General features: G+C 45.9%; 1 protein-coding gene across 4 annotated transcripts in view; it reads left to right on the forward strand.

Annotated features, from left to right (window-relative positions):
* Positions 1 to 17,126, forward strand: part of SLC13A3 (solute carrier family 13 member 3) — a 67,638-nt gene that overhangs the window by 40,143 nt on the left and 10,369 nt on the right. For all 4 annotated transcript variants that reach the window (XM_010978631.3, XM_064497028.1, XM_064497027.1 and 1 more), the window contains 5 exons: positions 671 to 796; positions 4,857 to 4,952; positions 5,907 to 6,011; positions 10,269 to 10,366; positions 15,388 to 15,500. In XM_010978631.3, the coding sequence (XP_010976933.1) occupies positions 671 to 796; positions 4,857 to 4,952; positions 5,907 to 6,011; positions 10,269 to 10,366; positions 15,388 to 15,500 (538 nt within the window). The remainder of the gene's footprint in view (positions 1 to 670; positions 797 to 4,856; positions 4,953 to 5,906; positions 6,012 to 10,268; positions 10,367 to 15,387; positions 15,501 to 17,126) is intronic.

Below are 17,126 nucleotides of genomic sequence, written 5' to 3' on the forward strand. Positions count from 1 at the left end.
ACTGGGGGGACACAGCAGGGTGTTTGGTATTAGGACTCGCTGGAGCACATGCCCAGGGCTGGCAGGATGGACACGGGTTCCAGGGGGCCTCAGGGGCTGCTCCTGAGTTGGAAGGTGGGGAGAATTGGGGGGGCGGGGCGGCAGTTGCTATCAGAGAGTTTTCAGGCTGCCTGCCCACTCTGATGTGAGCCTTTGTTCCAACTTGAAAAGAAATGAGGTGGGAAATGCTGGAGCTGTAAGTAAAAATACCAAACGTGAAAGATTTGGGGTAAATTACATGCAAATCACATGCAAATCATATACAACATTTAATTGCACAAACTTGGACCTTCTGGTCAGGGAGGAGGGTATTTGAAAGGAATATGGGGGTTAATGTGGGATTCTGATTCTCCAGCCGGGAACCTGGGGAGACAGGGAAATAGCTGCCCCAAGTGTTCTCCTTGGCCTTTGCCCCCCCAAATACATTTTATTAGTTTATTCTTATTATGCATGATATAGGCACATTATAGGACACTCAGAAAATATAGGGGGGAAAAAAAGAAAAACTTGAAAGACCTTCAACCCCACTGTTCGTGTTTAGCATGCTTCTTTTAGTTTTCCTGTGTACGTCTTAGATGCATCCATCCGCATGGCTGCCCTCGACGGGCTCTCACCCCTCTCTTTTCTCCAGTTTCTTCCCACAGTGCGACGTAGTAAATTTCGGCTCCTGGTTCATCTTCGCCTTCCCTCTCATGCTGCTGTTCCTGCTGGTGGGCTGGCTCTGGATCTCCTTCCTGTACGGAGGGATAACCTTGAGGTACCCTGGCGTTTAACTTGAGCTTTGAGGCAGGGTGAGCTGTGCTGGAGTCCCAGCTCCCTTCTCACTCACAAGTGGCTGGCCTCCCTAAGTCGTTATAATTTCACGTCGGATGTGGTGACTAGTAGTGCTCACCTCCCAGGGATGTGAGGATTACAGGTGGTGCTACACCCAGGCCCTCTGTGGATGCCACTCATCATCAGTAATTACCGACAGTATTGCTCTTTAAGTCAGCTACACACTCAAACCAGAGGAGAAGGGCAGTGTTTCCTGTCTTGCGGGGCCGCAGTGCAGGAGATAATTTGAGGTGGCATGAGGACAAGGTATGAAATAACACTGACTCATACAGTGGGAAGAATATTCCTTTATCAACTCTTGTAGAATCAATCTGCTTATGTTGGGGAGAAAGTCTTAAGAGGGGGAGGAAAAACTTGGACACCTCGCCAACATTTCCAGATCAACCTTTTAAAATATAAAGCACAAGCCTCAGGCCAAGAGACGGAAGCCAGCAGTAGTGTCTCGCCAGATGCAGTAATGTTGCTTTGCCTTCATGAATTTAATGTTATGGGTACTTTCTGTGTATAACGAGGGATTCTTTTTGCCACGCATGGGAGTAATAGATAAGTTTTCTATTGAAATACATTTCTTTAATTAAAACGCTGAATCTAGTTGCAGGGAAATATTAAGGAAATACGAGCCATACGGTATGTGCATATAGGAACATTTGTGGAGGTATCTTGTGAATGCCTGGAGTTTGGGGAATATTAAAATTAGATCTGCAGCTCCGGGCTAGGGGTGGCAGCCATGCTATAAAGTCGTGCTCTCTGACCCAGTCCCCTCACCTCTCTGGGCTTTGATTTTTCTCATCTATAGAGTGGGAAAACAAGTGCTGGAAACAAGTAGAAGCTACTCTGGATCAAAGAGATGTGAAACACCTTGAGAACAGAAAGGCTCTGACTGTGGTGACCTCTCAAAGCAGAAACTCAGGGTTCCAAGCCTGGCTTAGCACAGAGAGGCAAGCGCAGACACTGGGCTCAGATAAACCAGAGTTCGCATCATGGTTCTGCATGATCTTGAGCAATTCTGTAACCTCCCTGAGTCTTGCCTTCTTTAATTTCTTCACTTGTAGATTGGGGATAAAAATGAGCTATAGCTAAAGTAAGATCTGAATGAGGGAGAGTGTGAAAACTGCCTGGTACTGGGCCTGAAACAGAGCCCTTTTCTCTCGTCTGCCTGTTTAGCAGACACTTGTAGTACTTGATCTCAAAGGAGGCTGTGATGGGGGAAATACTAGTGGAGGGAAGCCCAGTGAGAGAGGTGTTTCTGGGTAGGTAACAGAAAAGTTTCAAGCCAATCCTATGACAACATCCTCACTCAGCAAGTGTCCTCTGAGCATCTGCTGCGTGCCTGACCCTGTCGCAGGTGCTAAGGGTGCAGCAGCTGGGCAAGGCTGAGAGCGTTCCTGCCCTTGGAGAGCTTGCACCCCAGGTGGGGGAGACAGACGATGCTCAGCTAAACAAACAGAAATACCAGTCGTGATAATTGCTGTGAGAGAAAAGAATAGTGAGATATGAGGGTGTGCACTGGAGGGCCCTCACCTAACTGGGAGGTCCGGAGAGCTTCCTTGGGAAAGTGAGTTTTGAGCAGAGATATGATTTTTTAAATTGAAGTATAGTTGATTTACAATGTTGAGTTAGTTTCAGGTGTACAGCAAAGTGATTTAGATATATACGTATATATTCTTTTTCAGATTCTTTTCCATTATCAGTGATATGATTAACTCAGTAAAGGGAGAGGAGATGGGGATGATGAAGAGTATTCCAGGCAGACAGAACAGTGAGTGCAAAGGCCCCAAGGCCAGAAATAGCAAGGGACATTCTGGAACTGAGAGAGGGGCGAGTTGACTGAGTTCAGGCTGTGAGGGAGATTTGTGGGAGGTGAGGCTAGGGAATGAGGCAGAAGTTATCAACTGTGCATGATTTTTCCCCCACACACCCACCCCTGACCAGGGGATTTTTGGTAATGTCTGGAGACATTTTGGTTGTCACAACTGAGGAAGTACTACTGGGGCCTAGGGGGTAGAGGCCAGAGATGCTGCTGAACATTCCACAATATACAAGTCAATCCCCTACACCAAAGAATTATCCCACCCCACAGCAAATGATTCTGCCCTAATATGTCAATAGCTCCAAGACTGAGAAACTCTGGGTTAGATCATTGAGGGCCTTGTGGGAGATTGACCTTCATACAGAAGAACCATTGTGAATTTAAAAAAAATATTCATTTGTTCATTTCATTTGGATAAACAGCCCATACACATGGTTCAAAGATCAAAAACAATGCCGAGAGGTACGCAGTGACGATTCTTCTTCCCAACCATGCCTTCGATTACCTTAATTCACCTGATACATCCCCCCAAACAGGTATCCACTTTTACGTTTCTTGGGTAATCTGCAGTTTCTGTAAGCAAATACAAGCAGATACAGTATATTTCCTTGTGACTGGTGTACCTAACAGATACCATTTTGTATAGTAACAAGTATTTTTTGAGAAAAATTTCCATAGGTGGGATATCTGGGTCAGAGAGTAAACACTTATTTTAATAGATTTTGTCGAGTTGTTCTCCAAAAGGAATTGCACTAATTTGTTCCCCCATTTACGATGTATAAGAGTGTCTGTTTCCATGCAGCAAGGTGGATTTTTGCCAGTCTGATAAGAGAAAAATAATTTGCATTTGTTTTAGGAGTAATTTTGAGGAACCTTTCATATTGGGGGACAGTGTGAAAACTTTTTTTGTTTATTCACAAAGGTCTCTGGTATTTCCTTTCCTGTGAATTGTAAAACTGTGCGTTTATATCCTTTGTGCATTTTTAAAATGGGTTACTGGTATAGCTCTTATTGATTTCTAGTGCTTTTTGTATATTGAAAGATTAGTGCTTATTTTGCAGTATGAGTTGCAAATATTTTTTCCTGATTTTTTACTTTGCATATAGTACTTTCTTCCATGCAGAATTTTTAAAAATCTTTTTATGTAGATGAATTTATCAATCTTTTCTCATGTGGCTTCTGAATTTTCAACTACAGTTAGAAAAGTCTTCCCATTATAGAAGTTAGAATAATCCCATGTTTCCTTCTAGCATTTTTATGTTTTTACATTAAATTTTTTTTTTACCTATTTGGAGTTTATTCTTGAGGTTTAACGTGAGGATCCAACTTTAGGGTGCAGATTTGGATCCAACTTTGTTTTGTTCCAGATGGCCACCCAGTTGTCACAACACCATTTACTGACACACAAAAGTTTTTAATTTTAACGAAGTCCAATTTATATATTTTCTGTTGCTTGTGCTTTTGGTGTTGTATCTAAGAAATATTTACCTAATCCAAGGTTATGAAATTTTACCCTTATGTTTTCTTCTAAAGATTTTATAGATTTCGCTCTTATATTTATGTCTTTGATCCATTTTGAATTGAATTTTGTACGTGGTATGAGGTAGGGGCCCACATTCATCCTTTTGCACTTGGCTATCCAGTGGTCCTAGCACCATTTGTTGAAAGACTATTCTTTCCCCATTGAATGGTATTGGCACTCTTACCAAAAATCAACTGACCATAGACTTATGGGTCTTTTTCTGAACTCTCAATTCTATTCCATTGGTCTATGTGTCCAACACCATTGACTGAATAGGTCATCTTTTTCACACCAATCTGAGATACTAACTTTATCAAAGACTAAACCCCCATTTTTATGGTTGGTTTTATTTCTGGACTTCCTATTTTGTTTCCTTGGTTTGTCTGTTTATTCATGAGTCTGTTTAACCCCCTAAAGGATTTTAAGCCTGGGAATCATATGATCAGATTCACATGTTTAAAAGACCATCCAGGCTACAGGTGGGGAGAACAGATTTTAGAAGGGGAACGTGGAGGGAGGGAGTCCACTCATCAGGCTGTTGCAGTGTCTCCAGAACAGAGAGAATGAGGCCTTACCAGAAGGTGCCGGGGTATGTGAGATGTTAGTTACATCTGCAGTGGCCACTCCTTTCCTCCCCACTTTCTGTTTCAGGAGCTGGAGGAAGAAGAAATCTGAGATCAGAACTGATGCAGAAAACAGGGCTCGAGCTGTGATTCGGGAGGAATTCCAGAACCTGGGGCCCACCAAGTGCGTGGCACAGGGGTCCTCGGGGTGGGGAGAAAGCTGGGCACTAGACTTTCAGGAGAGCTACCTCTTGTCTTAACCCCTGACCCCCTTGGAGACTGATTCTCAAGGAAATTTCAGGACCAATGGCCTGGGAGCCTAGAGATGGCAGGTTAGGAGATGCCTTACAGAGTCAGCCTCTTGCCCTGGCACTCAGGCAGATACCCTGAGAACCAGAAAGCCCTTCAGGTTGTACTTGGGGTGGGGACCTGCCACCTTCCTGCATAGAGCTTAATTTCCCTCCTGGTTCACGGCATACCCAGAACCTTGTTTAGTGCATGCTTCTCATGTGGTAAAATTAACTAAGAATTAGCAGGCCTGCCCACAAATGTCTGACTCTGCCACTAACTTCCTGTGTGACCTTGGGCAAAGCACTCACCCTCTCTGGGTCCTGCTCCCCAATCTGTGAAATGGGCACATGGGGTAGATATTTGCTCCAATAGTTGGAATTCTTTCTGCCTTTGTCTACCCTTCTCTCCATGTCTGTCCATCTCTGTGTCTGTCCCCCTCTGTATGTGTGCTGTTCCTCTCTGTTTGCCTACCTGTCTATGTTTCTGTCAGTTTCCTTTCACTCTTCTTTTCTGATTCTGACTCTGTTTTGCTTTCTTTCTCTCTCTGGATTGTCCATAGGACTCTAGGAAATTCCCAGTGGGGATTATGTGAGTAATTTGCAGGAGGAGTGCTTGATGCTTAGGAAGGATCCTGGGGGAGTGTGGAAACCCCAGGAAAGGAATCACTTATACCAGGGACACCACTCTCATCATTCTCGGTACCTCCTGGGGAGTGAATTACTTCTTTCAGCTCTCAGAGGCAGGCCCTGAGCCCAGTCACACCCAGTGTCCCCTGCCTGAGGCCTTCCTGTGCTGAGGTCCCCCCAAAGCCCACAGTCACCATGGTGCCTGCATCTCTGTGCCACAGGTTTGCTGAACAGGCCGTGTTCATCCTTTTCTGCATGTTCGCCATCCTCCTCTTCTCCCGGGACCCGAAGTTCATCCCTGGCTGGGCCAGCCTCTTCACCCCCGGGTGAGACTCTGGGGACCTGTGGGATGGGCCACCTGGACCTGAGGAGGCAATACAGCCCAGGAGGACTGGCTTAGATTTACACCTTGTGTCCTGTATAATTGTTAACAGTTCCCTCTTTTGCTCTCTTGGATGATAAAACATTTGGGTTCTCATGTGTTAAAATCTTTGCCTTTGGAATCAGACAAAACTGGGCTCGAATGCCAGCTCTGCCACTTACAAACCATGCAAACCTAAGCACATCATTCATTCATTCATTCAATCAGTCAACTTTTATTGAGCACATGCTTTGTGCTAAACGTTATGCCAGATCCTGGGAACACAGATAAAAACAAATACAATTTGCACAGCTGCTCGTTAGTGCTATGAAACAAAGAGCAAGAGGGTTATACTATAAAAGAATGGAGTGGGGGGCATTTGGATAGTTCTGGGAAGAACCTAAGTTTAGGAAGAGTGAAAATTAAGAGATACACTGGGGATATCTACTAAAAGCCTGAGGTGGAAACCAACTTCATACGTTCGAAGAACTAAAAGAAGCCCAGTGTAACCAAGGTCTGGTGGGTGGGTGGAAAATTGGCTGACACATGGCTGGAAGGGCAGGTGGGGACCGGATCATGGAGGGTCTTACGGACATGCTAAGCATTTTAGTCTTCTTCTTTTTTTTTTTTTTTTTAATGAGAGCAGTGGCAAGCTATTGGAGGGTTTTAAGTGGCTTAACTTCTCTGTGTCTCAGCTTCCTCATCTGTAAAATGGCATAATAGTAGTACACTTCTCATTGTTCTGAAGATAAATAATACATGTCAAGTGATTGAAAGAACTCAGTAAAATCTTATCTACATTTATTAGAAGATGGATAGTGGGGCAAAATATAGGTGAGGAGAACAGTTAGGAGCTGTAACACCACCTGGATGACCCTTGTCATCTAGAACAGGGGTCGGGAAACCAAGGCTCGTGGACCAAATATGGTCCACCACTTGTTTTTGAATCTTTTTAAATGTTTTCAAGTGGCTAGGGGAAAATCAAAAGATAATATTTTGTGGCACATGAACATTATATGAAATTCAAATTTCAATATCTACAAAGTTTTATTGGAACATAATAGCCATACCTATTTGTTTACATATTGTCTCTGGCAGTTTTCACGCTACAGTGTCAAAGTCACATTGTGACAGAGACCATATGGCCCACAAAACCAAAAATATTTATCGTGTGCCCTTTATAGGAGTTGTTTACTGACCCCTGGTCGAGGAGGGAGGCTTTGATGGCTTGACTAAAAGTGGTAACAGTGGAGACGGAGTAGTCAAGATATAGTTCAAAGTTAGAAATGATAGAACTTGGGTTGGATTTGGGGGCATGAGGGAAAGGAGTACCACATAGGTGGTTGGCTGGGAGAAGAACATCTCTTTAGGGGTCCGGGATAGCTTATAGACAATTGCATTTTGAACTTGGTTTAGATGTGTCAAGTCTAACACGCCTTTCAAATACCACAAAGGGTAGTTGTATATGCAAGCCTGGAGCTCAGAGGAGGTGTCAGATTGCAGATATAAACCTGGGGGTCACCATATAAATTTCAAATTTAAATCCATAGGAACTGATGGGCTGAGCTGGGGAAAGAATATAGGATAGCAGAGAAGACCCTGAGGAATCCCAACATTTAGGAACTGGATAGAGAATGATCACATAGAGAAACAGAGGAGCAGCAGTTAGCGAAGTAGGTGGAAACACTGGAGCAACAGACTAGCGCAGGCCAAGAGAGGGAGTGGGCAACTGTGTCAAATTCTGGTGTGAGTTAGAACATGATTAGACGGGAGATCTACCCCCTGGATTTGGTGAGATCTGATGATTTTGATCTGCACCATCCAGTAGAGATGTAATGGGAACTACATGCGTAATTTTAAAAATTTTAGTAGTACATAAAGAAGTTTAAAAAAAAGGTAAAATTAATTTTAATAATGTATTTTATTTAACACTATATTGTTTCAACATGTAATCCATATAATAAATTATTGTTGAGATATTTTACATTCTTTTTTTCCACACTGAAATCTGGTGTGTATTTTACACTTGTCATATTTGGTCTTGCCACATTTAAGGTGTCTACCAGGCACACGTGGCTCGTGGCTACCATATTGAATAGAGCAGCTCTGTACTCTTTACCCTCTGACCCTCAGACTCCCTCCCCCCATCCTCCTGCACCATCCCCCATAAAATGGAGGGTATAAGTTCTGATCTCATGAGGGTCAGTATGAGGAAGAAACAATATAATTTCATGGAGCCAAGAGAAGTGACTCTTATTAGGATTCTCTTGTTTTTCTAAAATGTGAGTACTTTGTTATTTTTTTAAATGAAAAGTGATGTTACAAACATTCCAACAATACAGAGAAAGTGAAAATCACCTAGAACCTCAGTCTCCAGGTCTAATATACATCTTTTCTGATTAAAAAAAATGCCTCTCTGGGAACTGCTCTGCATCTCAATTGCATTGGTGGTTACAGGACCATATGCTTTAGTCAAAACTCATTGAACTATATCCTTAAAATGGGTGCATTTTGTTGCATGTTAATTGTACCTCAACTAATTTTAAAGCACACACAAACTAGCTAAAAAGAAACATATCTAATATACACAAGGAGTTTTTAAACAGAAATGTGAATCCAGTAAACACAGCATTTGTCATCTGCTTTTCTCTTTGTTGTCTAGTTACAGAAGTTGTGCATACTCATTATAGAAAACTCAGATAATGCTAAATTGAGAAAGTAAAAGTTGGTTGCCCTTCATCTACCCTCTGTCCCATTCCCCAGAGATTATCACAATTAACAGTTTGGTGTGTAATATTTCAGATACACACACAACCCACATCAAAACACACACACATACGTAGATGTGCACATAGAACGAAAAATTGGAAAATAACAATATCATAGACAGCTTGCTATTTCTGACCTACTTCATTCTTTTTAAACACTGCATTGTATTCTGTAGACTGGGAGGATCTCAGTTTATTTAACCAATTCCTTTTTGGACTGTGTCCAATACTGCAAATAAAAACTTGTTTTTTTTTTTTCTTAATTTACAAGGTATCTTGGTTGTATTTCCATGTCAAACATAGCAATTGATAATTTATTTTTTTAAACAAATTAAGGGTATTTCATTAAGTATATTATAATACACAATTTATTTAAACATATCCCTACTAAAAACCCTCCATTTTCTCTACTCTTATCAGTGATGAATATCCCTGTACAGAATCTGTGTACAAGAGCCCAGTTATTTTCTGAGGATAAATTCCTAGAAGTACAGTTGGATCAAGGGGTGTTCACATGTAAAGTTTCCGAACATTGCCGGCTACCCTTCAGAAAGTTTATTTTCCAACCACTGGTATATGTTTCTCAGCATCCTCTTTAGATTGTATCACCCTTTTCAAGTTGTGCCTGTCTGTTAGCAGACGAATGGTACTCCATTTGTGTTTTGGTTTGTATTTCTCGATTCTAGTGATACTAACCCTCTTTTCTAGTTTCTCGGTCACTTGAATACTCTTCTTCCCAAATGTGTGGGCTCAAAGCACTTTTGCTGGCAGCTGGCTCTGTGCTTCATTGAACTTGGAGCCAGAAATATCTGAGTTTAAGGCCGTCTCCTCCACAGACCACGGCCTCGCCCTGGGCAAGCTGCAACTGCTCTTTGAGCCTCAGATTCCTCATCTGAAGTGGAAGATGCCTGCCCTCCAGGGCTGTTTCTGGGACTTCTGTGGGCTTAATGTCCCCACAGGACACGTTGGGGATCCTTGAAAGGTGGTAGTGAGGTTTTCGCGGGGCTACGAGGGGGCCTCCATCTGGGCTCTGTCGGCGTGAATAGGCTGCCCATCCCGGGAGGGATGCAGAGCTGAACAGGTACATACAAGCCGTTCCAGGAGCCCCGGATATGCAGATGCACTGGGGTTCCACGGACCCCAGTCCTCTGTAGCTCTCAGATTCTTCCCTCTTTGATGGCCCCTCTTCCTAGGGTCCTTGAATTGGGAGGATAAAGATTTGTTTGGCTCAAGCAGGGTCTAAATGCCCCAGGGAGCTGTGGATAAACAGCTTTTGCATCCATGGGTGGTTGCGTCCCTGCTGAGTGCAGTGCAGGACAGAATCCGGTGACCTCCAACAATGTCCCCTTCACAGTGGGCCTAATTCCCTTCCACAAATCCTCATTTGCAAATCTGCCAAACTTTGGCCTGCTGAGATGCCTGGGGTCACATGCTTTGGGGCCTTGTCATTGTAGGTTTATTTCTGATGCTGTCACCGGCGTGTCCATTGTCACCATCTTGTTCTTCTTTCCATCCCAAAAACCATCTCTCAAGTGGTGGTTTGACTTTAAAGGTAAGGTGGGCAAGGCTGGGGTCTCGGTGGGCTCATTGAGGACTGTGGCCTGGAGCTTGGTAATCAGGGGCCTGCAGGCGGGGCCCTCCTGGAACTGACAGCCTTATTGTTCTTACCACGTGGTCCTGCTTCTTCCCTTTCCCTGCCTGAGCACTCACCATGTTTGGGTGCTTAGCGCTGCCAGAGGTGACAGTCTAGGGCAGGGGTTAGCAATTCCAGTCTGTGGGCCAAATCCAGCTGGCTGGCTGTTTTTGTACAGCCTGTGAGCTAAGAATAATGGCTTTCACATTTTTTAACATGGTTGAAAAGAATCAAAAGAAAAATATATCATGACATGTGAACATGACATGAAATTCAAATTTCAGTATCCACAAATAAAAAAATTTTTTTGGTGGACATTAATTTTCTTTGGTCATAGAAGTACCTGCAAAACGGCCTCGGTTTTGCCTCTTGGCTGACAAAGCCCAAAATATTTACTTTCTAACCCTTCATAGGAAAACTCTGGGCCCAAAACAGGCATTGCAAGTCAGTTGCCTAAGAGGCCAGAGGTGGATTTAAATGAATAGGAAGTTGTGGGGACTGAGGTAAACCAGGCTGAAGGCATTCAAATTCAGCTTTAAGGAGTCACTGAGGCCCCCCGACCAAAAATGTCTGTCGGCTGGCCTTCAGGTGGCCAATTCGTGACCCCACTGGGTTTCCAGCCAGTGTCTGCAGAGGAAAGTGCCAACATCTGCCACCTGTGAGGGAGGCTGTGACTGTCCTTCTCCACCTGGGGCAGTGGGATGAGCTCTGGACCAGGAGTCGGGAAACGGGGGTCATAATCCAACTATCTTCTTTTGTTGGAAAGAAACCAAGTCTACAATCGAGTAGACGCAGGAGGGCTCCAGCTCCCGGAGGGGTGGGGGTCTGAGTGTGGGGAGCATGGTGCAAGGACCAGTATGCAGACGGTTTCCCGGGGGCCCGCAGACAATTCCTGTGGCAGAGCTGGACCTGGAGGAGGCTGGCACGGGTGCAAACAGGCGGAGGCTGTGGGCTTGGAGGCCGTGCCAACGAAAGGGCTTCAGTTGTTCCCTTCCTCTCCGCTCCTCTGTCTTGCTTCCAACTGGCCTTCCTCACCATCCACTCCCTGTGCCATTCTTGGTCTCTCCAGAGTGTCTGCTGCTTCTGAGCTTTTGCATCTTTGTAGCTTCTGCTTGGTTACAGTTCCTGCTTTATTATAACTTCTGTTCCCTGGTAGCGTCTCCGCCCGCGTAACGCCCACTCCCTCCCCGAATCTACCCCTGCCGCCCCTGCTACTTCTGCCTCCTGTTTCTGTCCCTCGAGCATCGAGTCCCTCATCGCTTCCTCACAGCCACTACTCTCTTACAGAGTTTGTTCCTCCATCTCTCCCTCAGAGCCTCCGTCTCCTCGTGAGCAGGGTCTGTTTGCTCATGCTCCCTGCTTCCTCACAGAACGCTGGCCCACCCACGCCCCTCCCCTGTCTCTCTGTCCACTCTTCCACCTTCAGTTGTCACTTCTCTTCACCCACTGATACTTCTGAGACTCAGAATTCTTACACGAGCTGTCACCTCGTAGCCTCATAGATTCCTGGCCAGCCTGCGGACTGGCTGCTCTTGTCCAAGTGTCCACCCATGGTTCTGTCACCTGTGGGCGATCTCGTAAGGCCCAGAGCTTCCTCTTGTCTGGGACTGTGGGGAGGACTTCAGGACACAGATGTCTGGAATCCCAACTCTGTTACTCATTCGCTGGGTGACCTTGAGTAAGTTCCTATACTCTCTGGGCCTGGCTTTCCCACTTTGGAAATGAGCAGGGCCCTTAGTCACTTTTCACCCCTGGCTTTAGTAGTTCTATAGGACACATAGGGGTTGAAAACTCAAATCCTTATAGGTAACATTTTTGTGTGCAGTGGATTGGATGCAGGAGAGTGTGTGTGGTGAAACATGGCTGTCCTGGCCATCTCTCCTTTCACATTTCTGAAGCAAAGAACAGTTTCTGTGTTACCAGGAAAACAGCAGCAGAGGGTGATTGTAATTGGCAAGACCTTCAGTGTCAGGGCCTGGTGGGATCTGTGGAAAACAGCCAAGCTGATGCCCTGATAAAGGGTGCAGCTGTTACTCAGTTTCCCCCAACTGTCACCATACAGGAAAGCAGGACTAGTTTTGCCAGATTTACTGATTTTTTTAAGAGAAGCAAAGAATCTGGAATTTTATGAAATCTCTCTGATTTTAAACATTGGCAGCTAATTCACATTGGAAAACAAATACCGTGTGGACCCACACAGTAGTGTTAAAATACATCTCTGTGCTGGACCTGGCTCACGGAGTGTAGCATCCTGCCTCAGCTGGGGGTCCTGTGAATTGGAATTTTCATTGTTGCCTGGTGGGCGGGGAGAGGGGATTCCATGAGCACTGCCTGTCCTTTGGCCACCAGTGGACCCATGCAGACTTGGCTGAAATGATACTTTCTGGTTAGTACTCAACACTCACGTCTTCCAGGCAGCATTTGGGAGTGGTCAGCCAGTTTCCATGGAGAGACAGTGACTTGATCAAGGTCACACAGCTAGTTAAAAGGAGACAGGATGAAGAACACAGGCATCCAAGCCAACCTTGATTTTCTTATTACACCCATTGTCTTCCATTCTTCTGTGGATCTGAGTTGCACCTGCAGCTCCCTCTATGGTTGCTCAATAAGTGTTGATGCTGTACCGGGCACTGTGCTTGTGGCTGATGTGGATGGTGATGTGGATGAGGATGCTGATGATGTGGGTGATGAAAGCCTCCATTTTCTCTCTGCCCAACAAGCTCTTCCTCCAGATATTTGCATGGCTCACTCCATCACTCTATTCAGACTCTGTCCGAATGTCACCTCCCCAAAGAAGTCTTCCCTGACTACACCATCTAGAAAAGCACCCTTCCTTTCTCACTCTCTGTCCCTTGACTGTATTTTTTTCTTAAAAATAGATTTCCCATCCATTATACATTTATTGATTTATCACCTGCCTCACTCATTGGAATTTAAGTCTTCCAATGGGGGAGATTTTCTCTGTTTTGGCCACTTCCATGGCCCCAGTGTCTAGAAAATTACTTGACACATGGTAGGTCCCCAAAATATACTTGTTAAATAAATGACCGAGGACTTGCTCTGGGCCATGCCCTGTGCTGAACCCTTTGACATGAGCCCATGTCATCTTCCCAGTTGGTCTCTGAGGAAGTACTGTTGCTTCTTTTGGCATTGAGGCTCAGAGAGGTAGAGTCACTTAGCCCAAGTCACACAGCTGAATAGCAGAGCCAGGATTGGATTCTAGTTCAACATCAAAGCGTGTGCTTTCAGCCACTGCTCTAGACAGCAGCTGGTTTAAAATGGAGCTGGAGGTGAGAAATTCAGACAGTTAGAGGCTACACTTATAAGAAATAGTGGCAAGGGCGTGGTTGGATGGGAAAATAATAAAGACAGTAACAGCTAATGTTAATTGACATTACTATGTGGTAAGCAGTCTCGCCATTTGACCCACTTAATCTGCATTACACTAAACTCATCTTCAGGGCCTTCTCCCTCTCCCTGTCCAACCCTTACCTTCTTGTGGGGCAAGTCACTTTACTTTTTCAGACCTTTGCTGCCGCTTTAATGAAGTACCATTTTATCACCTGAAGGCAGAGGGCTGGACCACCTGACATCTCCAGCTGCCTTTTCTGGTTCTGGGCTTAATCCTACATTGTGTTTGGCCCAAGCGTCCTCTGATGGTGTGTGATGTCAGAATGGCGTGGGCACACCCCACGGGCTGCAAGTGTCCAGTGGAGGGACTTTATTAAGTCTCTTTGTCTTTATTTCCCAGTTATAAACTTTTGTTTTATATAACTATGATGTAAAGTTTGAAAAAAAAAACTGAAAAGGGGAAACAGAATATCAATGGGTGCCTAACTAGGAACTGTCCTGGCAGCGGGGGAGCCTCTGTGATCGGGCCAGACCCATCCTCCTGCAGGGAGGCTGCTGGCAGCACGCAGTGAAAAGTTCCAGTTCAGGACTGCTTACCCTGCACCAGGCTTTGGTCTATGTGTGTTGTATAGATTATTTGACAAGTATTTATAGAGTGACTGCAAGGTGCCAGGCAGGGACACAGGAGTATGGCCACTAAACAAAAATGCTGCTCTTCACCTACAGCCTCACCAAGCACCCATGGTACTATTATTGTGTCATGTGTCAGCGGAGGAGACGGGGGTCAGAGAGGCAAGGTCACGTTGCAAGGGAACACAGGGAGCCAAGGTCCAGGAGGGTCCGTCACTAGGACCATGCTCTCCACATAGGGATGACACACTGCAGCCCGTGGGCTAAATCAGGCTGCCACCCGGTTTGTAAATAGAATTTCTTGGAAACACTGCCACACCCACGTGTGTCTGTTTTCTCTGTTGTCGCTTTCACGCTACCATGGCAACCTCACTGCACAAGAGGGCCGCAAAGCCTAAACTGTTCACTCTCCAACCCCCTAGAGAAAACGTTCGCTGACCCCCATTCTGACCGCTGCAGACACCACTGCTTTTGAGGAAATACAAATCATCCCGTAATTCTGTGAACCAAACATTCCCTTGGTTTCCATTCTGCTGAATTTCCTTCTTCTCTTTTTCCTCTCTGTACACGTTCAGTTACAAAGAGGGCCTTTTCTCTGGTACGTGAGTATGAAAGTAGCACTTGCCCAGAAGGGCTGTTACGAGATTTAAAGGCTGTTCCGCGTATGGAGTAACCAGCTCCTGAAGCTTCTCAAACCTCGGGAGCCATGAAAACGACTTTCATTCTGAATAGAGCAGATGCACCATCACGATGCGTGTGGGCTTCTCCCCTCAATCTCCAAAACTGACGCTGGAGCCCAACTGTGGCTTTTTGGAGACCCTGAGTGCCCCCACCAATGTGGGGCTGCAGGGGCCGGTGTCCCCTTGTCTGGCTGGGTGTCCTGAATGTATGTCAGGCCCCCTCCCTGCCCGGCGGGGATGGGTGTCCCCTCCCAGTCTAAGTGTCTTCTCTCTGCCCAGCTCCCAACACAGAGACAGTGCCCTTGCTGACGTGGAAGAAGGCTCAGGACACGGTGCCCTGGAACATCATCCTTCTCCTGGGAGGAGGCTTCGCCATGGCCAAAGGCTGTGAGGTAAGAGCGGCGGGTGGGCTGTGGCCCCAGGAGCCGTATGCAAGTCCAGGCCTGGTCACAGGCTCAGGGTCAGAGCGAGCGGATTACCCAGGCCCCGCAGGCGCCACCAGATTCCCCATTGGCCAGATTGGGGGAATGAGAGTTCCTCCCTCACAGCTCCGTACAGTGCCTGATGCCACCGAGAAAGAGAGGAATAAGGTCTGATGTGGACCCTGGAGTTGCTAGCAGCAAGCACACCACTACTGCTACAGTCGTGACTAGAGGGCTCCGTGAACACAGAGGAGTGACACCACACTGGGCTCGCCCTGTGCCAGGCAGTGTTCAAGGTGCTTTACACGGATTAACTCATTTAAACTTCCCAGCAAGCCTCTGAGGTAGATGCCACTGTTATCCCCATTCTATAGATTAGGAAACTGAGGCTCAGGGAGGTAAAGTAACTTGCCTAAGGTCACACAGCTATGTACTCAGGATTCGAATCCAGGTGGTTTGGCTCTAGAGTCTATGCTCTTGACCGCTGTACGTGTTAGATATTATTAACATTAATTATGTGATGTTACTATTAATTGAAGGCTCTGTGAGCTCAGAGGCAGAGGCGGGACTAGAGTCAGGCAAGTGAGGCACTGAGAAAGCAGAATTTCGGGAAACCCTCGCTCTCAGGGTTGTGAACGCGGGCAGTCAGCCTGCCCTGCCCAGAGGAAGTGCAGCCTCAGGTCCAACATACATCATAACGGTTTGTCTCACTGACTCTTCACGCTGACCCCCGGGGCTAGGTAATACTTGTATTTTTGCTGGGGCAAAAGGCCTTCAGAGTCCAGAGGGCTGAACCATCACACTATGGACCCCACACCAAGGCCGCATGGAAGGGGGACTTCAGCTTCTCTACACAGCTACTCTTTTTTTGTGAAATGTGTTTTTAGTTTATTCATTTTTTCCCAATAAATAACATGTACAAAGGTAAAAGGAACAAAAGGATGGATGAGCAAAAATACTGTTTTTGTCTCCATTTTGGGAATCCCAAGGACCAGAGAGGTTAAGTGACTGATGCTAGGGAACACAGCTCACAGGTAGCAGAGCTGGGATTGAACTCGTGTCTGTCTGGCTTTTCTCACTACTGCCTCCTACTGGGGATGTATCAGGGAAGGCTTCCTGGAGGAAGTGACATGTTATCCAGGTCTTGAGGAGGCCATGCAATACAATGTAGAAATGGCATGGGTGGTAGAACCAGTGGAAGCAGACCATCAGGGTTGGAGTCGATCTTTCACCTCTGAGCTGTGTGCCTCTGTTTCCTAATCTGTAAAATGGGAATAATAATGGCGCCCATCTCACAGAGTTGTTACAATTGTTAAGTGAGTTGATACACACGGAGAACTTAGAACATAACTGGACACAGCTGGTTATTATGATTAGATGTCAGGGAAAAGGGGAGATTAGGATCAAGGATGACACAGGTTCTGGCCCTGAGCAACTCAGATGAAAATAATGCCATTTATCAAGATGCTATGAACCTCACCTGACCCTGAGCCGAAGCTGTACCCTGGAGGCTTCTGTGAGCTCAGAGAGTGGTGGGCAAAGCTCATCCCTCGGTGGGGGCTGGGCTGCAGGACCGCTGAGCATGCCGGAGGCCAG

Source organism: Camelus dromedarius, chromosome 18 (genome assembly GCF_036321535.1).
Source record: "Camelus dromedarius isolate mCamDro1 chromosome 18, mCamDro1.pat, whole genome shotgun sequence".
In the NCBI taxonomy this organism is placed as follows: Eukaryota; Metazoa; Chordata; class Mammalia; order Artiodactyla; family Camelidae; genus Camelus; species Camelus dromedarius.